At 40.9% G+C, this 24,031-nt stretch overlaps 1 protein-coding gene across 9 annotated transcripts in view; it reads left to right on the top strand.

Moving 5' to 3' along the window:
* Nucleotides 1–24,031, top strand: part of LOC117425631 (1-phosphatidylinositol 4,5-bisphosphate phosphodiesterase eta-2) — a 119,941-nt gene that overhangs the window by 80,739 nt on the left and 15,171 nt on the right. For 8 of the 9 annotated variants that reach the window (XM_034904428.2, XM_059001779.1, XM_059001778.1 and 5 more), the window contains 15 exons: nt 1,091–1,237; nt 3,195–3,438; nt 4,004–4,133; nt 7,338–7,508; nt 10,691–10,784; nt 11,683–11,886; nt 12,346–12,466; nt 13,625–13,796; nt 15,379–15,486; nt 19,533–19,691; nt 20,288–20,323; nt 22,598–22,696; nt 23,142–23,242; nt 23,362–23,459; nt 23,726–23,911. In XM_034904428.2, coding sequence (XP_034760319.2) covers nt 1,091–1,237; nt 3,195–3,438; nt 4,004–4,133; nt 7,338–7,508; nt 10,691–10,784; nt 11,683–11,886; nt 12,346–12,466; nt 13,625–13,796; nt 15,379–15,486; nt 19,533–19,691; nt 20,288–20,323; nt 22,598–22,696; nt 23,142–23,242; nt 23,362–23,459; nt 23,726–23,911 — 2,070 coding nt within the window. The remainder of the gene's footprint in view (nt 1–1,090; nt 1,238–3,194; nt 3,439–4,003; nt 4,134–7,337; nt 7,509–10,690; nt 10,785–11,682; nt 11,887–12,345; nt 12,467–13,624; nt 13,797–15,378; nt 15,487–19,532; nt 19,692–20,287; nt 20,324–22,597; nt 22,697–23,141; nt 23,243–23,361; nt 23,460–23,725; nt 23,912–24,031) is intronic. The other variant, XM_059001783.1, reaches the window with a different exon arrangement.

The following is a 24,031-nucleotide window of genomic DNA, read 5'->3' as shown; positions in this document are numbered from 1 at the left end:
CCATACACTGTTCTGTATATGCTCTGTGCGCTGCCATTACTGGTAGTGTCACGTGAGCTGTTCAGTGTGTTGATATGTTAATAAATCCTGTTTGCCTGCGGGGCGTATGAACTTCAACCTCTGTCTCGATCTACTCCCTCTCTCAGCAGTGAATGCACGCACCCACACGGCAGATGGCTACTCCATCACAAACATTAATACCCTGTATCTTTCTAAACAAGGGATTTAGGGGAGCTCCCTAATAAAAGCTGAATCTCAAAACAATAATTGTGTGAGTATAGTAATTGTTTCAGCTGTGTATAATGGTATTTAAAACAGGATTCATTCATCCGACTTTTTACATGTCTGCCCTTATTCTGGTCCCACTGCAGTTGGAGATGTGATGGATTACTGTACTTAAGTCTCCTGTTTTCCTGCAAGATTATACATTCAAACGTTTTAGCGAGGAACTACTATAGATAAAGGAAGGTTATACTGTATATAGGATACAACTGAGGGAGAACTACTCTATCTCCAGTCACTAGTGCAGAGGCTCAAATTAATTCAAGGATTCAGATTCAAATGAAATAATTTTATTTTAAGATAAAATAAAAAAATTGCCAGATACAATAGGGTTTCAAACTATAGCCGACTATCACTTCTCATAAGCTGTTTTCTCTGTCATCTGACGTGTGTCTTTGTGAGCCATGCAAGAGTCAATGTGCAGAACTACTGCAGCCGTGTGTATCTGTACTTGTTGATCTATCAGTTTATAGTCTATGCAGTGACCTTCAGCAGTGCGCGTTCATCCTTGGGACGTACACGCCAGATTGCTGTCTAATGCCCTTATTCTCTTGGGTCACAGAATTTCACTCCTGAAAGCACATGTTGGTATTTCAGATTGATTTTGTTTTTCTTTTCATAATAATTTAGATTCTATCTTTTCTCATCTGGTGAAGTTAGATGTGTTTTTGACATCTATTTTGGGAGGGCGGAATGCGTGCTGTTCTTAACAGAAACTCTGCTACCTTAAATATGCATTCAGAGGAAGAGACTGAATCCTAGTTGACCACCTGCTAACATGCTTGCTTTTTCTCTTCTCCCCTGACAGTGGAAAGATGCATGGGCGCCATGCAGACTGGCACTCAGATGGTGAAGCTGAGAGGCAGCTCCAAGGGGTTGGTCCGCTTCTATTTCCTGGATGACCACAAATCCTGCATTCGCTGGCGGCCCTCCAGGAAAAATGAAAAAGCCAAAAGTAAGATGCTTCAAAGAGACTAGGGATTGAATACCTGTTCTGCCCATCTCCGAGTCTCCAGAATAGCCAAGTGTTCTGTCTCCTGTTGCTTATTGAGTACTGATGAGATCTCATTACAGCACCAATACCTTACAGGACAAATAGGGGGATGTGTGTCTACACAGTGTTTTATAAGCAGGTCAGCAAATCTTACAGTTCAGATTCAGATAGGATCCTTGTTTCAAAATAGCAGTGTGATATTAATTAGGGTTAGCAGGACATTGTGGAATTGGCAGGGAATCCATGAACATCTTGAGGGTTGGTTCACATTGGCAAGCTGACATCCCTACAGTACATACTGTACATCACGGTCCTGGAGGACTGTTCCACTCCTGGGCTTTGTTCCAACCCTGCTCTGTACTTTTCAATTGAATCAATGAAACCTTCACCCAGACCCCGAAGTAGTTCATTATATAATTGTACCTGTTAAACCTGGAGTGGAATGGCCCTCCAGGACTGTGATTGCCCACTCCTGCTGTACATTATAATTACTGGACATGACTGATTGTATTAAACTCTACACTATGGTACATCCTCTTAAATTGACTTGTGTCAGACAGTAGCATGCTAAAGGGATTCTTGAAAGTCTAAAGATTAGTGGAAGGAACCCTCAACTGAGATTAACAGGTTTCCTCTGTGCATGCTAAAGACGTTGAGGTCACTGGGTCACTTAGTGTTTGCAATCCTTCTGAGATGCCCATTTATTGTTTTATGCCTAAGGGATTAGCACTGTATTGTTGACATTGATTTGAGTCCTATGCTATTTAGACAGGAAATCACACCAGGGAGTATTCTCCTGGTTCAGCAATAGCATGGAGCGTGAGACAGGCTACTGGGATAGCTTACAGTTTTGCTCTTATTAATTGCTACCCGAGGGCTAACAATTTGCATGTGTTTAGAGTCCTTCCAAAGTTGAAAGTCCAAAAATGAGCTGGCATTCCGCCATGTGATCTAAAAATCCCATTTACCCTGCTAGTCTCGCCAAACTGACCTAGAAATAATTTGACTAAGGGGAAAGTAGATTTTTTTTTTTAATATTTAGTGCAAACTGAACAAAATATATATGTGATACCATACCAGCTTCATTTTAAATAGCATTCTTTGTGTGCAAGCATTCTAAATTCTCACTAGACCAACCTTTTTTTTATTTAGCAATTGTTTGCTGAGATTTGCTCTTCTGCCCTGCTCAGTTAATCAGACCAGGACATTAGGGAAGATGTTGTTTGTTTTGGCTGTGATCTGTTGTAAATGTGCCATGCAGTACTCTAGTGAACCAGCACCAGATTGCAGTCTTTTATTATTTTACATGTAATAACTTTCCATTTTTAAATACAATCTTCCTTAGGGAGAGCCTAGGAGATGAATGAAACAACAGAAAGTCTGTTCAGTCACCAATCACAGTAGTAAATGGCACCAAACTGAAGCAAAACACACAGATGGGTCTTCTATCAATATTAAAACCATTTCTTTTAATTATTTTAGCCTGTGGGGTTCACATTAGAAATTCAGATTTTGGATTTGTTTGAACAGATCTCTTTGAGAGTGTCAAGTTCTGATAGAGAAATCCAGTCCCACAAACAACCTGGAATGAGATTCGCAGTCTGACTGTACTAAATGTGAATGCATAATATTTAGATTGCTTACTGTATTCAGTTGCAACACTTTTTTCCCCATTTTGGTGCCATTCCAAGTAGTTTTGACGTTTTTAGTGAGGTATTCTGTTGCATGATAAATTCAAATGTGTTTATTTAGCCAGGATATAACCCTTGAGAATTTCATTATCAAGGGGGCAATTGAAGGCAGCAACAATTAACATTGTAAAATCAATGGCAAATAAAGAGACAAATTATTAAAATACCTTCTGTTTCCATGGTCTTCTCAAACAAGTCGGTCGTGTTCACCGTTTCCTTGCTTCCAGTTTCCATAGATTCAATCCGGGAGGTGTGTGAAGGAAAGCAGTCTGAAATCTTCCAGCGCTACTCCGATGTGAGCTTCGATCCCAACTGCTGCTTCAGTATTTACTATGGAGACCACATGCAGTCTCTGGATCTGGTATCTTCCAGTGGGGAGGAAGCTAGGACGTGGATCACCGGGCTTAAATACCTGGTGGCTGGCATCAGCGACGAGGACAGTCTGGCGAAGAGGCAGAGGACTCGAGACCAATATCCTTTCCTTTACCCGTTGTTCATCCTGCATTGGAACATGTTGGCTGCAGTAGCGGAGCGATGCAATGCACACCCAAATGTGTTGGTGTTCGTCTCTCGTCTATCCAGGGCTGTATTTTACAGTACTTCATGGATGGCTGGAAATATATTGTCTATGTTTAGACAGCACAGTCCCCTTTTTAGCAACGAGTGCGAAGGCAAATTTTCTTAATCATTACTCCTTGAGGTTAACATACTCCTGTCCAACCTGCTTTCATTGCAAACTGGGCTAATTGACTTCATGGTGCTGACGCTTGCATTGCTTCCCAGAAGGCCAACTATTTAATGTATTTTATCAGTACGATTCAGAGCTGTTTTGTAAGCTTAAAAAGAGAATTACTAAAAACAGTGCTCGTATCCTCTAGACTTTTTTCTCTGAATTGAAATTCACATTCATCTCTTTCTGTCCTTCTTTAAGTGGCCCTGCATGAGTAGCGGTAGTTACTCGCATGCAGGTTTTAGATGGTCCGGAGTTTAAATTCAATAATACGTTGTGTGCTTTGGTCCTTAACTCTGATGTAACGTGGCTGAAGCAGACTTTTACAGAGGCCGACAAAAACGGTGACGGCAGCTTGAGTATAAGTGAGGTCCTTCAGCTGATACACAAACTCAACGTCAACCTGCCCAGACAGAAAGTCAAGCAGATGTTTAAGGTAAGCGAGAGGCCGGCTTTAGATTTTACTTTCTTTTCCCGTTTCCACTATTTCTATTTACAATGTTTATCATCCCGAGTCACTTCAGTTTAGAATTGTTCTCGATATATATCTAGCTTTGAACTTGTCTGGAAAATCCTAATTGTCAGGTCTTCCATTTAAATAATGTGACCTTTCAACTCTTGTCAACCCCACACTACTATCTTTTTATGTGACGGCTTGAAAGGTCAAAGTATCACGTGATTTCCATGGAATGAGGAAGTCTTTTTCAGTCGCAGAATTTAGGATGTGTAGAAGAGGGGTCGTCTGTTTTGAATTTGCAAACTGTACACAAGACCTGGGCTAAAGTACTGTCTGCCTGCTTTGTGCTGATAATTGGGCTTAAACACGGATGCACATTGCTGTAATTGTTATTATGTTCACTGACCATGTCACAAGACGAGCATTACAAGCTAATGAAGCAAGCCTTGTAATACTCTTTGCCTCTGAGCTGGTTATTTATAGCGCATCGTAGCGCCCCTCTTTCCATCTAGACTAGAGCTTAACTTAGTTAAGTCCTTAGCGCCTATTAAATGCAAGGCCATCTGCACCAATGGAACCATATGGACCTGCAATTACAGGAGAATTTCATTTTAGCAGGACTCGGAATTATAATAAGTGTGTCAACAGAGAATCTAAGAATTAAACACTCTTAAATAGCAACAGGAAAAAGGTGATGAATGTGGAATTATAGAAATGTGAAGCTCTTGGTTTGCAATAATGAGTTCTGCTATCACAGAAGAGAGAAGCGCATTCTGTTTAACAAAGCTGACATATGTAAAAGCTTACAGTTGTTTTTTTTTTCCTCTTTGGATTCTCTGTTGACACACTTATTATAATTCCGAGTCCTGCTAAAATGAAATTCTCCTGTAATTGCAGGTCCATATGGTTCCATTGGTGCAGATGGCCTTGCATTTAATAGGCGCTAAGGACTTTGTTGCTGTTGTAATAATCCTGTGTTAATGCAGTCGAAGCGAGCCTGTGGTTTCTCTGATTACCTGCCATGTCTCTGTTGCCATTGCGTGTGCAGTAGTAATGCGTACAGTCCAGTGAGAGCTTCAACACAATGCTCAGCTATTCAGTACTCCCTGTTCAGAATGGTGTGCTGATATTCTGCTGTGGGTTCACCACAGCTTGTAATCTTGGTCATCTGAAACCCAAGGCAACTAGATCAGAGCCATACAGATAGATTACACTTGTGTACATCCCATTAAATCCAGGCCATTTCCGAATTGCTCAACACGGAGAGAATCCTTGTTGAAGCCTGTAGATGTACATGTATGTGGCTCCAATTACAGCAGGGCCCACACGACCGGGTCCCTTTTATTGTTAAGCAGGGATTAAATGCTAGGGAACATGGAAATGATTTGCTTATTTATGGTGCTGTTCAGTTTGTGGTGTACTTGGCTTTAATGAAATATGTTATAATATGTTTTTTTTTTAATCTTTTATGATGGATGGACGTTGATTCAGTTTGAGCCGCCTTGGCCATTGTAAAAGAGAAATTGTTCTTTACTTGCTTAAGTAAATAAACAAATTTATTGATGATTGAAATCTTGGAATGAAAAGTTGTGAAATAGCGCAGATCTGTCATTTTATATTAAACAGGAATAAAACATACTTAATTGTGGATTGAAGTTAACCGCCAAGATGCACTGGGCCCTTAACTATGACGAGACTTGTCTGTTCACTCCATATTGCATGTCCATTAAACTTAAAAGACAATGTGTTTGTTCTGCATTCTGTGAATGTTCTGCGTTGGAGAAAAAGAACCCTAGCTGAGTTCTGCAGTATCCGTAACAAAGAGACACAATTCTGTTTACTGTGTCAAAAGCTCAGTCCGAGGTGCACTGTAAGGAGCAGGCACCAGGTGCTTATATATAATGTCTCTCTATTTTCTTTGGATGGCTTTTCTTCAGTTGACTCATCGCAGATCTGAACTGCCTGCCCTGTAACACTCAGCCAGGAAAGAAGGATTCGATTTATTTCCGAAAATCAAGACGGAAATGTCTTTATTATTCGGTGTGGCCTGTTCTTTCTCCAGCTCATTGACCTAGCCTGGGCTTCGGGATGGCTCTCACTGCAGTTCCTGTCATTTCAAAAGCAGATTCCCTGTAATATGTCGGCAACGATTTTGTCAAGAATGGAAATGGAAGTATAAATCTGGTTTGCCTTTCATTCCCCCCTCCAATAAAAGTACACCCTTTCCTCGTTCAATATGTGTAATCTGTAACTCCAAATGCTGCCAGCGTCAAACTTAATAAAAAATAATAAATAAATAAATAAAAAGCCTAATGACAAATTGGAGCATAAATAAATTCTGTTTTTTTAGACACCGCAGAAATGCTTGTCTCTGTATATTTTGTTAATTTGGAAATGGGTTTAAAATGAGCTTCGTTACGCAGTTTTATTTAGCATCTTTAAATGATTGAAACCACTTTGAGCATTTAACCTAATGTACAGTATTATATTAAGAAGATACCCAGCTTCCCTTGCTGTGGTTCAACACTGCCTCAGACATGCTGTCTTGAGTGGTGTCCTCAATCACAACCGTACCCTGATGGTCAGGACTTGGATAAAAGGCCTCCAATAAAATGCTTTGGAATTGCTTTAAATAAGTACATGGTTATTAACCCCAGTGCCCTAGCCCAGTTTCCATTCACAGTTCTGTTTTTGCTTTTCTGTAAATTGTGGATCCCATTGATTCCGCGTTCTGTAGATCTTGTTCGAATTCCTATTATTTCTATTGATTAACACGTTCACAAATTGCTTGGAGGTTAATCAGTTTCACAGTGCCTGTTGCAATTTGCTCTGTACCGAGCTACAGTAGTAATGAACATAAAGAACATTACCTATGACACTGCAGCAGGAATTCAGTCAGTATTCTAGCTGTGTAAAATATGTGAATCAAACATATAAATATAGCCACAGTATTTAGCATTTGTTATAATCAATTTCCCTGGTTTCTCCGGTACAGTGTTCCTGCAGTATTTTTCATTTTTTTCATTTTTTTTATTTTTCGTTGAACACAACATTTTGATATGATGTTTCTACCGATTTGCTTTGCACAGCAAAGGCGGAGCGACTTTTAGCTTATTAACTGCAGCTTTAAACTCCTGTCATTTCACTGTGTCTTGGCGGTGAATCAGTATTTCTTGTTTCCAGGAAGCGGACACTGATGACAATCAAGGCACTCTGGGCTTTGAAGAGTTCTGCGCCTTTTACAAGATGATGTCAACGCGGAGAGATCTCTACCTGCTCATGATCACCTATAGCAACCACAAGGACCACATGGACAGCGATGACCTCATCCGATTCCTGGAGATCGAACAGAAGGTATCGGGTTGTGGGGGGGGGGGGGGGGGAGAAACATGAGGTGGTGTCTGTCTGTCTGTCTGTCTGTCTTATGCGTAGAACAGGAGTCTGGGCACAGAGTGGAGGGTGTATGAAATGAGTTGCCAAGCCACGTTGTTGGTTCTTGGGGAGCCATCAGAACCCCTGTGGCTGCGGTTCTGGGATCAATTAACAAAATCAAAAAGCTAAATCCCTCTATTGCCACCACTAAAGGGGCAGAGTACAAATTATTGATGGAGAACTTGGTTGGGTGAGGGGAGTAAAGAAAAATAATTGCGACAGCAACAGGTCGATAGGAAAATAGTAAGAGGGTGATTTAGCAGCATTAATCAAAAGAGGAAGTCTCCAGTTCCAGCTTGAACGTGCTGCTTGAGAGAGGATTGGGAACCCTCTCCTAATCTGAAGGGATCTGTTGTGATTTAATTGCATTCCTGTGCAATCCCGCTGGGATTCATGGCTTAATTCAGAGGCTGTAAAGGGTCTGTGCAGGCCAGCATGTTGGCTGATCGCTTTGTTTCGTATCCAAAGCCTTACGAGTTCTGAGGCCAAAGGTTAGCGCCTCTTACACTGTACCAAGTTATATCAGTTGGGAATAAAGAAGGAACGGCTAATACATTTTTCAACGAGCAAAGAGTGACCTGAACTGCTTTTATCTCTTTCTTTCTTTTTTCTTTTTTTTTTTTTTTTTTTTAAATTAAAACCGTGTTATCTTGAATTGAAGTAATTGAATTTGTTCAAGCTGAGCGGATCCTAAACCTCCTTCCTCAAGGAACAAGCAGTACTCAGCTATCCGTGGAGCTAATTATTGAGTTTCTGTGAGTGTGATACTATTTTTCTGGCAATTTTCATATTTTAAAATGTAATAGTGTAGTTCATATTTTCTTTCCAAATAGCGCTGAGCTAACTAACTCCTATGGAGGCTAGTTAAAGCTATTGTTATGCAGGTTTGAGATTTCAAAATTGTTTATTGCTCTTCAACATGTATCCATGTCGGCAGTTTCACTGAGCCTTTTACCATAATCAGTGCAGTGGATGCATTTTTGTAGTCGAGTGCTATGACATTTGCGAGCCCAACTACAAAGAAGCAGTCCACTCCAGGGCTTGCATTATCATAAAGTACTAGCATACTGCCACTAAAGAACCATGCAGTGCACACCCATTGTGAAGCCCATAAGCCACCGATTATTGACATGTGATATGTTGTTCTTTTGTAGCGGTTCCTCTGGGGGACGGAAAGCAGAATGTATTGCCGGCCTGTCATTGATTTACAATTAGCATATTTCTCTGAGACTTTAGTAATGCAATAAACCAAAGGCTAAGTGCAATTGCTAAACCTCGGAGACCACTGAGACGTTTCAATTAGCACTGTCACATTATAGCAGCACAAAGGTTATTGTGATCGTACAGCAAGTGCTAAGGTGCTAATTATGCCATTCCTGTCATACCTCATTGTGACGTGTGCTCAACGGTCCCAAGCTGAGAGCTACGTTCTGCTCCTTCGGGGTTAGCAGAAACAATTAGGGGTGTGCTGTGGTTTACACAGGGACACCATAAATCCAGAATCAGATTTTTCCTGCTCCCGAATTGGCAGTTTAAAAAATTGGATAGAAAAAAGGGGGAAACAAACTAGCACAATATATGAAAAAAAAACTAAAAAAACCCATCAATGAGCTTACATGCATCAGAACAACTAGAGGCCCAGTGCAGTTATAGAATACCAGCACCTGAAATGATTCCATTACAGATCTGATTTACAGGGAGTCTGTCCTGCAGATGAGAAATCAGGTCTACCAGAGCTGTGTCTGTTTTATCTGTACTGAAGCAGAGGGATGCATGAGACAGGAACCTAGATTGCACCAGTCTGGTTCGTTACACAGCCATGCACCCCACTGGGGGGAACTCATTTAAAAACACACTCTTATGTTCCCAGTGTTTTAGATCCTACTACTTCAACTAGTAAGCTATTCCATGCATATACTGTATGTCTGTGTAAAAAAGTGCTTCCTACCTTCTGTTCTAAACTAACTTCTTTGCTCAGCTTCCATGTACACCCCCTTGTTCTTCTCTCTGTGCTATATTTGAAGTAGTGTCTCAGGTTAACTTTATCTATACCGTTTAGTCACCCCACCTGCTTTATTTCCACGCAGTCACTGGGACCTGGAGGCTTGTTAGTCCTGGAGAGAGTCATTGATAATGCATGAGCCAGTGCAAGTAATAATTATCTTATCTTTCATCAGGATTGTAATTCAAACATTGCGTTCCTAATTACAATCACCGCAAGTGTTTCACATTAGGAAAAGCAATTTAAAACTTGTCAGGGACCAGCTGTGATCATTTTAGCACCGTTTAAGTCTGAACATTGAGTTTGGCCGCATTTTATTGATTTATTCCTTTATTTGCATAAATATTTATAGTAAAAGACAATTTCTAAATTTCTAAAGCGGAGGTATTACTTTAATTTAGTCGCCTTCAAACAGATTAAACACGACTATGTAAAAATGTTGAATATGAAATCAATTGGCCTGCACTGTACACTTATTACTGTGTAACCACATATTTTTTACAACATTTAAACATTTCGTAAAAATCCTAAGGACTGTATTCATAAAGGGTGTTTACCAGGCATTTAACTGGGAAAGTTACTTCTTCTAAGTTTTTTTTTTTTTCTTTTCTTTTTGAGCATTTGTCAGCATGTGGCATCACTGCTGCTAGTGCTAGGGTAAGAAGTCTTTGTGGGTTTCTGCATCTGGTGAAAGTTAATGGCAAGGGTGCATTGCTGGTCTGAATGGTGTTACCCCAGGGGGGAATAAGCCAATCCAGCTACTTGCACTCGACTGCCCCCAGGGTTTAGCACTCCAAACATATTGATAAACATAAGGATTTTAGGCTGGGAGTGTGCCGCTATGCAACTAGACAGCTGGCCACAGACAAAATCCCTCGGAGCAGTAAAAGGAACTGACACTGATTGACAGGTTTAAGAATCTGATCGACCAATCAGCCAATTTAAAGTCGTGGCTGTTGGGGCGGAAAATCCGATTCCAGGGACGAGGGGAAACAGAAGTTGTGCGAGAGAATGCTGGTAATGGGATCAGCTTTGTTTTGTCTCTCCGCTATTGCAGTGTATTTACACAGATTTGTCTTTTTGTATCGTACTTCTTTTCTAGATGGCTAACGTGACGAGGGAACATTGCATCGAAATTGTGAACAAGTTCGAACCTTGCTCGGAAAACCAAAAACAGGGTGTCCTGGGAATTGACGGTAAGCATCTGGGATAGAAGATTGCATCTACTGTGCACTTAAAGGATTTAGCAGCAATGTTTTACATTGCTTAAGTTCGGTTTGTTACATGTATACTCTGTGTGTTTATTCTCTCCATGAAGTTGCAAAGTAAATCTGATTTTGAAACTGCCAATTTCCGACATAGATTTTTATATTCAGGGCCAATGTACGACACTGTGTCAGCATGCAAGTTACTAAAGGAATAGGTTTTTAAAAAAAAAAAATGATTCCACAATCAACAGCTGATGGAGAACATGATGTGGGAGACATTTCTTTGTGTAAACGGCGCAGTCGCTGATAGCACTTTAGCTACTCAAACTGCAGCTTAAATTGCTTTCCTATTCTTGATACAAAAGCTTTGACCCTCCGCATTGAGTTTGATATTGCATTGCACTGTCAGCTGCACTGGGCGTTCGAAATCGGTAGCTGAAATAAAGAGAAATAGTAATTGTAATTTCCAGCCGCAGGCAGTTACGCTGCTTGCTGCTGAACAGGAACAGACTTTACCGAGAGTTTATTTCATAGTGTAAAACACATTTTACAGGGCAGCAGGGGTCCTGTTGTAGATCGGCAATGTGCATATAAAAATCCCATTTATTTTCCCCTCAAACGGTTTGTTTCTGTTCACTTGTTTTTACTTCTTTCTCTTCTGTACAGCAGAATGCGTGGTGTTTAATGGAGACATCATTTATGTATTGGTTTCCTTTGCATGCCGTCTCGTTGATATTTATGAATTCTGGTATATGAACATGTACAAACCTGTTTTGTTTTTAAGCCAGGTTTTAGCTTTGCTTTGAATATTTGCTCCAGTACTACTTGTTTTATATAACTAAACCCTTCAAATATGCCGTTGTCTCATCTGTTTGCCGTGTTCCAGGCTTCACCAACTACATGCGCAGTCCAGCCGGAGATATTTTCAACCCTGAGCAGTATGAAGTGAACCAGGACATGAGTCAGCCCTTGTGTAACTACTTCATCTCATCCTCTCACAACACCTACCTGATGGGGGACCAGCTCATGTCCCAGTCCAGGGTAGACATGTATGCCTGGGTACTGCAGGCAGGCTGTCGCTGTGTGGAAGGTGAGGGGACGGTCACAGCAGTTAGTCTGCTCAGTAGTAGTTTATTATTAGTAAGCAAGTAGGCAGGAGCAGCAGGAGTAGTTGTAAGCTGGATGGCATATGCACTGTATTCACCTGACCTACGCACGACCACGTTACTGGATCCTCAGCGCATGCTGATGCAGCTAATATGTCACTGTAGATGTAATGTGTTGTAATCCTAGCTTGTTGCACCCTATTTCATATTGTATTTTATTAGTATTATTTGCAGTTACTGTATTTAAATATGAATTTTGCTTTGTAACCCTGTACTGCCCTGTAACACCTGAACGCCTGCCAAATAAATAAATAAATAAATAATAATACATAATTTCAATTGACCATCAGGTGGCATTAGGTGATTTTAGCCAATTTTTTTGTATTGGCACACCCCTTTTAAAATGGCTTTGAATTGATTCCTATTTTTTTTTTCTTTGCTAGTTGACTGCTGGGACGGCCCGGATGGGGAACCGATTGTCCATCATGGTTACACTCTGACCTCCAAAATCCTGTTTAGAGACGTCATTGAGACCATCAACAAGAACGCCTTCGTAAAAAACCAGTAAGTGTGACGCTCCCAGTTCTCCCAAATCCATGCAAATCTTTCAATGGAAAACAAGTGGCAATACATTTTAACAACTGCAGCGACGTTACAAACTGCATACAGTCTGTGTGTCCCTTTCCTTCTATGAAGAGGTTAATATTGTCATGCCAGTGGCATGTCTGGAGCCGTGATTGATGTCCTCAGTAAATGATGATGAGTATTGTTGCGCACCTTATGCTGACCTTAATCCTCCCGGCACGGATCCACAATGCATTGCAGCAAGGCTCTTCACTCCCTGCTTGTTCTGCTCTTGTTCTGCTTGGCAGCTTTGTTAGGTAACGCATGTTTTGAAAGAGTCTGCTAATGATTTAGTCAGGGTTGGTAAACTTTTTTTGTAATACCAGCTTCTTGATTAATCATTTAATTAGTCATGGTTCCTGCAAGAGCCTCTCCTCATAAACAAAGGCATGATCTACATGACCACCTAATTGCGTGCTGTGAAAAGATTTTAATTAGACTGACACTGCTGGTAATAAAACACTTTTACCAGGGTATGCAGAGAGAGTGTGAAAGTTGGTGTTGAAGCCAATGGATTTCTAGGTTTGTAGACATGCTTTTAATGGAAAAGAACCCTACACCTGAAGCAATTCTATAGCAGGTCTGTTTAAACCCATTGCTTTAAAAAAAATGAAAAAAAAATGGGGGGAAATGATGCATAAGAAGCAAAGAGCTGGGATTACGGTCTGTGCCATTCTTAACTGATTTCATTGACGCACACTGTCCCCCACAACAGCACCAATTCAAACTATTTTTCTATTACAATTAAAATGCATTACTTCCTACTAGACTCTGTCCTTTGTTAAGTCCTGATTTCAGTGAAGGACTGAAGCAAATTCTGAATGTGTTCCAAAGTATTAAAATAGCAATTTGCACACACCAGGGATGAAAATAAGACTCCCAGTTGCGTAGAAGTTTGATACATTTCTGGTTTTACTATGAGTTTAAGAAAACACTCCTGAGCTTGTTATCTATACCCTGGGGCTAATCAAGCATGGATTAAAACCTGTAATGGGTGAAACTGCTATTTAATAGGAGTCTTATTTCCATCCCTGCTTACTTATGCAATGAAGAGGCCCCTGTTACCCCTGTGTGTGTTTTTTTTTCTTTTTCCCCAAGATACCCAGTGATCCTGTCTCTAGAGAACCACTGCAGCGTGCCACAGCAGAAGAAGATGGCCCAGTATCTGGTGGAGGTGATGGGGGACAAGCTGGATTTGTCCTCTGTGAATATGGAGGAATCGGGACGCCTACCTTCCCCGGAGGAACTGAAAGGAAAGATTCTAGTCAAGGTAGAGATCTCCTATATCCAACTGCAGTTAGGGAACCCTGCTGTAGCGGGTTTGCGGGTGACCAGGGGCATCTGCAAGATTTGCATGACCAAAGATTTGAACCCCTTCAGGTACACCAGGAGTTGAGCGCTTATTCAAACGGTTTCTTTTTAAAAGACATTTGAGAGGGACTCAAGTATCACGAGGAGGAAGCTGACAATGTGGTTGACCAGATCCAACCTATCTGTATATTTTAAACCCTGTTTGATGCACCTCATTGCTAAAATACGAAAGTTAACACATGGTGCCTTTTAAAGGGTTAAAATTAAAGTATGATAGAGTGCAGAGCTGCTGTTCTAAAAGAGGAACATCTCCGCTAGAGAGCGCACTTTGTGTGCAATTAAGTAAACCAGCTTTTATAAAACGCTTTGTACAAATCCTGAGTCCGCACATGTGTAGTGCAAACAGCTCTGAGTTCAGACATCACAGAACCCACCAGCACACTTAACAGTATTCATTTCAAGCAACGGCTTAAAAAAAGAATGCTGGTGTATAAAATTTTTTTTAAAAAATTGAAAAAAGTGACAAAACATTGTACATTGGACCATTTTGAACCAAAGTATTTAGTTTCTGTGCAGTTTTTTTTTTTTTAAAACATTTTTGCAGACACTGGTGGACAAGTTAAAACGTGCAGAAACTGGGAAAGTTGCGCAGCATTGTATTGTAAGCTTTTCTGTTAATACCCTCCCTTTCAGTTTTGAAAGGCTCAGAAGTTGAACTCGGATCAAGGCTAAAGTTTCAGGCCCCCCCCCCCCCCCCCACTACAAGAGCAAAGGTTTCATAAGTCTAGCACTCATTTGTTCTGTATTCAGATCGCTTCTGTGTAATTAATTCCGTTCCCTTTCACAGAGCTGCATTGCACTTCATCATCAAGCCAATTAGCCATGTCATTGGGCTCTACAGTACAACTTGGATGGCTCACAAGCTTTTGAGTTGAGGAGGTGATTCAACGTGATTCCAGGAATGTGGAAAAAGCTTCGATTTTTATAGCTAAGCTGTCACCTCCAGGACTGATCAATTACTGTACCTTGGAATCTTGTCACCTTGTGCTCATTGTGGCATTCGTTTTTCATGACACGCTGCAATGGGGAACACTGTTGGCATTTCATGTTCATGCGCCATTTAAAAATAATGTAAAAACCATATGAGCATAATTTAGATCTTTTATTTAACATCATGTAATCAAAAGAACTACAAAATGATATTGCAAAAGTGTACTGGAAGCCATAATAGTAATAGTAATAGTAGAGTGTTAGATTTTGAAATGTCACATTGTCAGTTTTACATCAAATACAGTATATTGGAAATCCACAAAGTGGTAGGTAATTCAATATGTTAACGTAACATCATTCAGCAGGTTTCATTAGTTAATTCTGTGTGATGCAAAAGGTTTGGCAATAACTGCACATTGGGATTGGGGGGCACTATCAAACGTGGATAGATGGAGGCTGTTTTTGAATAAGAATGCTTGCAGCTCTGAAGACCGGAGCGTGTTGCTTACCTGCGGATTGGAGTGAAACAAAGGTGCTGCTTTTCTCCCCAGGGAAAGAAGCTCCCTGCAAACATCGACGAGGACGTGGAGGAGGGAGATGTGTCTGACGAAGACAGCGCTGATGAGATCGAGGACGACTGCAAGCTCATGAACGGAGATGTAAGAGCAGCCCTGGAGAGCACATGCACACACACGCACAGACGCACACACACCACCTCATAGCACACCTTTTTAGATTAGCTTTGTGACGTGAATTTTCATGCTTGGCTGTTAATGCTAAGTTTTTTTTTTTTTTTAATGGGAGAAGGACATGTATTGTAATCAACAATAACTTGGTTTTATTTAATTGAATCAGCAAGTGGTCAGGTAAAGATTGCACGCTGTGCCCCAGTTTAAGAAAAAAAGAAAAGAAAACTTTCTGCAGTAGAATGGCCTGTCTTGAAATTCTTAGCGCTTTCGTATCTTCTGTTGTAGGATCTTCAGTGGTGCATCTCTGCTTCTTCTGAGAACTGAGATATTAAAAGATTAGAGGTGACTATATAAAATGTGACAAGGAGGTTAGTTAGCACTTTTAGTGAGCTAGACAAAGGAATCTTCAATCCTTCTCAAAGTCTGCACACTAACAGCTGGCACACACCAGACGCGATGCCAGTTTTTAATTGGCGACGAGATACTTTCGCAGTGACATTACCATACACACCAGAAGCGACACAGAGGCGATAGGACAGGTTTGAAAACTGCCAGGTCTATACAACTGTTAAAAATTGCTATTGACAAAACTATGATCAAGACTAGTACATATTCATCAACAGGATGTGGAAATTGAGTGTCTTCTCTGACGGTATTTCCACACATATGGCAATAAATCATACACACCAGGCTTATCCAGTTCCTTCGAAATGGACTCGCATATATTGCCTTTCAAATCTGTCTATAATTATGATGGCCTTTGTCATAAAGCTCTGGGTATTTTTTCCAGTATTCTTGTTTCCTCCATCATTCTGGATACCGCTTCACCCTGCTGGACCACATGCGTTGAAGCTGTTCTCTGATTGCTCAATGCCCTAGTTGACGTGTGACAAGTCGCAAACAAATAAGATTCAATCCTATTTATTTAGCACCGCTCCTGCGTCGCCTGTGGTGTGAAACATACTTATTAAAAGTGTGGGTTCTATTCATATTGATGCATCACTGCACAGTTTCGCATGCTTTGCCTGGTGGGTAGTAGCCTTAACGGTTGGGGAGCGTTTGTCCACATGATTTCTGATCAAGCGTTTAAAGTTATCAATCAATATTCTTGGAGACCAGGTATGCCAAGCTTGCATATATTTGCTCACTGTTTGATTACAAGCCAGGTGCATCAAATCCAAGGGTTATAGGTTATTTGTTTGAGTGTTACATACATCAATATGAATCGGCTAGTCACACGAGCCGCACATCTGTTGCGGTTTAGCTTGATCATAATGGCTTTGGAGTTGATTTTCAGTAGTATTTCACCTCAAAGCTGCTGTAATGTAATAAAGAAACCAATCTGTTTGTCTGTGTATTTGCACATCTAAAACCGTTTCTCTTAATTCAGTCTGTAATTAAAGTGGCTCTGTCCCATATCTCACAGAAATTATTCAGCTTGCAGCCTTTGATTATAATTCAACCTCTTGGAATTGAAGGTTTTATGTTTTGTTTTATTTTTGAGTCAGGCCAGTGAATAAATCAGCCAAGACGGTTTTGTTATCCTCTGATCATGTTTGTTAGATTTTCAATTTGAGGCATGCTGCTTTTTATATGGATGTTGCATTATTAATAAGTATTATTTTTGTAGAACTGGTGTATGCAGATAACATCACTCTATCAGTTGGCCATTAAGCTCAAAGTCCTTTTTAAAAGGTTGATGGTTTGTGAGGGTAGGATATGCATTTTATTTTATTTTTTGCTTGTATGTGGTGCATGGATTGGAGGGGTGATGCAGTTTAGACCAGGTCAGCTGCAAAAGGACAGAATTCCTTGGAGATTTTGGTGCACTATTTTCTAAGTGAAATAAAAAAAAGAATCATGCCATTGGTCCAATGCTAGTGTTGTTCCTGTGCTTCTTTTTAAGTTGTTGTTTTAAAAGTTCCAAATCTTCAGCAGTTTTAGAGGTGCAGTCATCAACTACGTAGTTTCCTAATCAAATATTGAGCCAGTAATAATCAGCCAGAGGAGATGCATTGAGCATGTTTTATTATTCAAAAGCAAGAAGCAAAATGAATGTGGGGGGGGGGCTCTTCATGAAAGTATTCAAATACAGCTGAAAACACAACCTGTGCTAGAAATAGAACACATGCCCGAGACATGAGACTCCTAGTAAAGGACCAGGACAATTATTCAATCTATACATATTTAAATGACACAAAACAAAAACCATGGTGATCAACATTCAGTACATGGACTGATCTTGTCTTTTTGCACAGTTTTATTTCACTTTGTAACGCAGTTGAGCGCAGTAAGCGCCCCGTAGCCGAAGCTCAGTATTCCTGTCCCAAAGACACACACAGTCCTCTGAGAGCAGGGTACATTGTGCAATTTGTGAGCTGAACAGCAAATGGAGCAGAAGTTTCCAATGCGATCTGAAGTCGATCTTCTGCCTGGATGGGTTTTATTAATTTTTTTTTTTTTTTTTAAAGCCAACCAGAGACTTGAATAATGAGCGTGCTCAGTCTTGACTTACCCCCTACAGTGTGTGTGTGTGTGTGTGTGTGTGTGTGTGTGTGTGTGTGTGTGTGTGTGTGTGTGTGTGTGTGGAACAGCTCTGTCTGGAATCTGTATCCATTCAATCTGTCACATGCACAAAGCGTTTTCTGTACAGTAAAGCAGAGCTGCTGTGTTTCGCTGTGTTTTCTGATCGGTTGCTGTTGGAGGTCTTCAGTCTCTTACCTGTTCTTACCCATTCTTTTCTCTCTGTCCAACGTGGCATGCTTGATATGAAGTGGAAGGTACTGTACCATGATTACATTGAGGAATTGCATTATACATGACACCCATCGAAAGCAATCAGTCCTCTGTGCCACGCATTACGCCCCTTGGCGAAGTTCAAAGACAGTATTGAGATGTTAAGATGGTACAAAACTTTATCCAGCTGTGGATCTCTATGTACAGTATGCCGATTTAAATAAATGGCATTTTCTGCAACCCGGATCACATTTAAGCAAACATTTAAAGAACCTGTCTGCAGTACACCTCAATACTGTCCAGTACTATCACAGGTGTATTCATTTCCCTAGCAAAAAAAAAAAAGGTTAAGATCCCACTTGCTTTTTAAACTGCAGTTTCAAATAGGTGGCTGTAGGTGGTGCTATTGAGCAAATATTACCCTTTACTGTACAGACAGAGAGGCCTTTCTTATTTTTTCTATACAGGAGAATGCATTCATGCATGTATTTTATTTTTTATGTATTTATTTATATTCATTGCATGTAAGTAGGACTCTTGTATATTATTTTTCTTCTTAATTAAGCTTCTGCAGACAGTTACTCCACCTTATGACTTTAGTTTGACTTGATAAAGCATAATAGTTTTTTTTTTGTTTTTTTTCTACAGTCCTACCAGGGACCCTTAGTCCTTTTCGACCTATACTATTTCCCCCCCCCCCCCCCCCCCCCCCTCTTACTCTTTATTTATTTATTTATTTATTTATTTATTTATTTATTTATTGGCAGTAGCTTAATATGTGTTTGTTTTTGAATAATTGCACCTCCTACTGGTTGAGATGTGCATCTGCTCTTAAGGAGACAGTGGGAATTCCAGAACCTTTTTGCATTAAATCACTTTTACTTTCTCAGCATGCCGATTCATCCTGACTTCAGTGCCATGTCATTTCTTAAAGGTCTTCTGGACCAATCTTCATTTAGTCAAGTTTTCTTTTTTTTTCCTTAGTTTTTGGAATGATTTTGTAGTAGCATTTTAAACGGTCAGCTGCAATACCTGCAACCATTCACTTAGGCTGTAACGTAGTTACTTATATTTATAGAGCCCACTGTCATTGTACGTCCCAATTTTAAAGTTTATTACATCTGATCATATCGTTTATCTTCTGACATGTTCTGCATGTCTTTCTAAATAGACAAACTTTAAATGATCGCTCAGTGATCCAAAACCCTTAATCTTGCTTGCCTGGCACTGCTTGCCAATGTTCTGTTGCCCCAAACTCACTGTCGTGTCTCTGCGTCCAGACCTCTGTGAACAGGAAACAGGTGGAGAATGTGTCAAAAAAGAAACTCGACTCCCTGATGAAGGAGTCAAAAATCCGGGACTGTGAGGACCCAGACAGCTTCGTCATCGCCACCCTGCCATCCTCAGGAAAGCCTAGCGAGAAAGCAGGCCTGAAAAAGGTACTTTTTTCCGATTGATTCACTGCACTTGTCTCTCAGCTTTTTGTTTTTTATTTTTTGCTGCTTTTTATATAAATGCTGGCCATGTTTGTTCAAGGGAGTTAAATCCGTTGTTCAGTATCCACAATCAACAGCTGGTTCAGTGGCCGAGGGACTTCTCACAAGGATTACACAGATGAAAAATGAAGTCTTGACTCCCTGTTGCCAGCCACAGTGGTGCATGTGGTTTGAGGGACTGCTTTCACTCCTCTGGTGTTACGCTATTGCCTTTTCCCCGAGCAACATCCGAAAATGTATTTTCTCCAGGAATCTAAACGTAACTGATGGCAAAACTCCATCCAAACAGCCTTAGTTAAACTTTACAGCAATGCAATGGTAGCGCTACAGTGTGTCTCTTGCAAGCTGTCAGAATGGCATGGCTGATGCAGTGATCGCTTTGAGGCGTCCCCCACCCTCCTGCATGATTTTTATGCTTCGGCTTCCTCCTGCATGTCTTTTGGTAAAGATGAACGTGCAAAATAACACCGCTTTTGCGCATGCAAGGTCACACATGCAACAGCTAAACCGAATTAAATTCTCCTTCCTTCCTCTTCTAGCACAGAAGTAGTCCTGCAGCCGGGGACAAACACTTGGTGAGTGGCTATTCCTTATGCTTTGAAACCGGTCGGCCTGCTCCACATCTTGATCGGCCCTCTCAAGCATGGACTAGATGAGATTCCTTTGGCAATTATAGATAACATAGTCCAGACAGTGATAAGGGGCCTTTTGTCGCAGCCTTTCTGTGGTCTAGTGAGTTCCCCCCCTCTTCTTTTGACCTTGTTCCCTGACCATTTGGCTGACTGAAGCATAAGGACTCATCTGATTTAATACTCGGTTTTAAATTATTTGTGATATCAAAGCTGTCGTGAAAAGCTAAGTGAATAGGATGTTCCCCTCATACAAAACGTGCATCTACAGTATTACGTATATGATGCATTTGGTATTTAAGAGAGCTTTTAAAAGATGCCAAGAGCATTTTTGGGGGGTACCCTGAAGTGTAATGTGCACAATTATACAGGTATGTAAAAAACAAATAGAGGTAATGTTTTAAAACTATTAACAAAAAAAAAAACGAAGACTTGCTTGCGTCAGATGTAACTAGCAGGGGCGCAGTCAAACTTGTGCTTTAAGCCCCGGCAGCCATGCAGTCTAATTAAATCCAGACACGTTTCATTGTCAGTTTAATTAAGCTTCCACTGAGTGGCAGTCTTTTGTCTTTTTCCTGTAATAATGATACATATTTAGCGTCGTTCCACATTTGCTGGGATCATTTAACGGTGCTAGTATCTGCTGAAAGCGCAGCGAAGCGTGTGGACCCTTTACTAGGCTGGTAATGAACCATTTAAATTGGGTTAGAACAGCCGTCCCTCAAGGCTATTCAATCACAGATACATTGCGGAGGGGAAACGAGAGACATAATTAAAGCTGAATGCAAGGCACAGGCATTTAGGAATGGTAATCGTTTAATGTACCCCCACTGGCTACGTTTTTATAGAAAACATCTTGAAGATGCTTGAGAATACATTTATCAATAACTTGCTTCTAATGTCATTACGGGCTTATGCAGGGATTTATTTCAGGGTAACTGTGCAGTCCGCCATAGAAATATATTAAAAAAATATATATATATATATATTTTTTATGATGCAGCAAAAATACATCAATTGCTTGGTTCCTTTTCATTAAAGTGCATATTAAGAAGGGATATTAGTTTGGTATTTGGCTCTGAATGGCCAGCATTTAAATCTTTAATTTCAGGTCCTTGTTGATGAATTATAGTAAAAACATTTTCTGGGTGTTTCACGTCTTCCTCATTAGTTAGTTACGGTTTCAGCGTCCTGATTAATCGAGCCAGTTAAGTTCAGGCAGATTGACAGTTCAAATCACTTCCGAATGCATTGTGCTCCTGACACAATGGAGCATTCACAAACCGGTAAAGCGCAATACACGTGCCAGCGGATCGGCTGGGACTCCAATCATCGAAGACCTGAAAATGCACCTCTGCCTAGACCATCCATCGTGGCTGAAATAATGGAGAAGAATGATGTGCCGAGTTATGATGTGTTCACACACCGCTTATGAGAAAAAGATGAGCGTTGTAATATTGTGACTCTGTGCTGTTAATGGGTGAGGCTGTCAGAATCAATGAGTACAGCTCGTTTTTGATGACTAAAGAGGCTTGATAAATGGGTCGCTTTTTATTTTTCTGGGCATGACAGGTTGGCGGCCGTCATAGCAAAGCCCAATACATTGTAGTTTTGTTTTCAGTCCACTTTCTGTGTAAATGTCACAAAACTGCCCATTCCCCCGGGAGGGAGGGATCTGACTGACTGACTGTCTTGAGGTGTTCATGCTGGATATGTTGTCTGATCTGCACGAGGCTTTTCATGTTCTACAAGTTATGAGCGTTCCAGGAATGTGTTGTGTTAAGAGCTGGGTTGTTTTTAATACCACAATGTAGGCTAATGTTGTAATATGCAACATAACTAGGAGGCTTTGTGGTACAGTGGTTAAAGAAAAAGGGCTTGTAACTAGGAGGTTCTCCGGTTCAAATCCCACCTCAGCCACTGACTCATTGTGTGACCCTGAGCAAGTCACTTAACCTCCTTGTGCTCTGTCTTTCGGGTGAGACGTAGTTGTAAGTGACTCTGCAGCTGATGCATAGTTCACACACCCTAGTCTCTGTAAGTCGCCTTGGATAAAGGCGTCTGCTAAATAAATAAACAAACAAAATAAAATAACTGCTGTGTTTTATGTCTGGAATTTACTTGTTAAAAGCATTCTGAAATTGTGCATCGGTAACCCACATTAAAGTCGAACAAAACCAAAAAACTTTAAAAACAAAACCACTCTAATTTGTGTTACAGGATAAAGGTGAGGATGGAGCAGACCCTGCCGAGGACACGAACCCCAACGCTAACAAGAGACAGAGCCGCTCGTTCATGGGGAACTTCTCCAAGCGCAAGGTCTGCTTCCACAGTTCAACACAGGAGAGGGGGGGTCTGTTCAAGAGAGCTAGAGAACTAGAGATGCCATTCCCCTTAATCATTCGAATAACCGTAGTGTTTAGATGAAAGAATAGACTGCTGGGACATCTGGACACCATGTTGTTCTAGGGAAGCTTTTTGCACATCTTAAGCATGTCGAATTCTGGGATGAAAAGATGATTTAATTGTGTCTTGAGTGCTAATGTAATAGGCTAGACGCTGCCTTCCAGTCTTCCAGTGGAGGACTGGATCATTTAAGAATAATAGACTGATTAATAACATTCTGATACAACCTGACTAATATGGAACCCTGTCAAAAGAGCCTAAACAGTGTACAGTACACAGAGGGCAACTAATAAGAGGGGTGTAAAGATGCAGGATATCCTTCACCCGCAAAATGAAATGACATTTTTTTTGTTAACAGAAAAAAACAGCGAAGCTGAAGAAAGCGTCCAGTTTCGAGGACGACGATGATGACCAGGAGAATTCTGGGACCACTCCCAGGGGGGCCATGTACCACGGCAGGTGAGGCTGATTGCCACGAGTCACAAGAGTTTCTGTTTTGTTTTAGATCAGTACTGACTGCTCAGATCCAAGTTCTCGAGGTGTTTCGATTTTATTTCGATTTATTTTTCTGTATCCAGGATAAGCCGGCAGAAGAAGACCATGAAGCTTTGCAGAGCTCTCTCGGATCTTGTCAAATACACCAAGTCTGTCGGCGTCCATGACATTGAGTCGCAAGGTGGGTTCATGGAGCAATCATGGACCTCGTTGATCCTTGTTACTTTCCATTGAGGAACCACTTTTAAAATGTGATTTTCATACAGATTTCAAAATGAATACGAAATCAAAGCTATCAGTGCGAGTCCTGCTTTTCTGAAAGTTAAAATGTAACGTTCAACGTGAACAAGTAACGTTAATACTCCTACTGGGAAATCTAGCCTCCCCGTTTTTGCTCACAGTGCATGCTCCGCTCCTGACGTCCTCTCTGTTTCTCCCACTCCGAAGCGGCCTCCAGCAGCTGGCAGGTTTCATCCCTCAGCGAGACGAAGGCCCACCAGATCATGCAGCAGAAACCCAGCCAGTTCATTCACTTCAACCAGAGGCAGCTCTCCCGCATCTACCCCTCCTCCTACCGCGTCGACTCCAGCAACTACAACCCCCAGCCCTTCTGGAACGCTGGCTGCCACCTCGGTAAGGAACAAACAGCGGAAATCTTTTCCTTTTCTTTACTTGCTTTCTTGCAAAGCAAGATACAAGGGTTCAATTATTTTGAGTCCCCCACAGTTACTTGCTGAATGTGCAGAATTATAC

Source organism: Acipenser ruthenus, chromosome 27 (assembly GCF_902713425.1).
Source record: "Acipenser ruthenus chromosome 27, fAciRut3.2 maternal haplotype, whole genome shotgun sequence".
In the NCBI taxonomy this organism is placed as follows: Eukaryota; Metazoa; Chordata; class Actinopteri; order Acipenseriformes; family Acipenseridae; genus Acipenser; species Acipenser ruthenus.
This window is presented reverse-complemented; position numbering and strand designations above follow the sequence as displayed.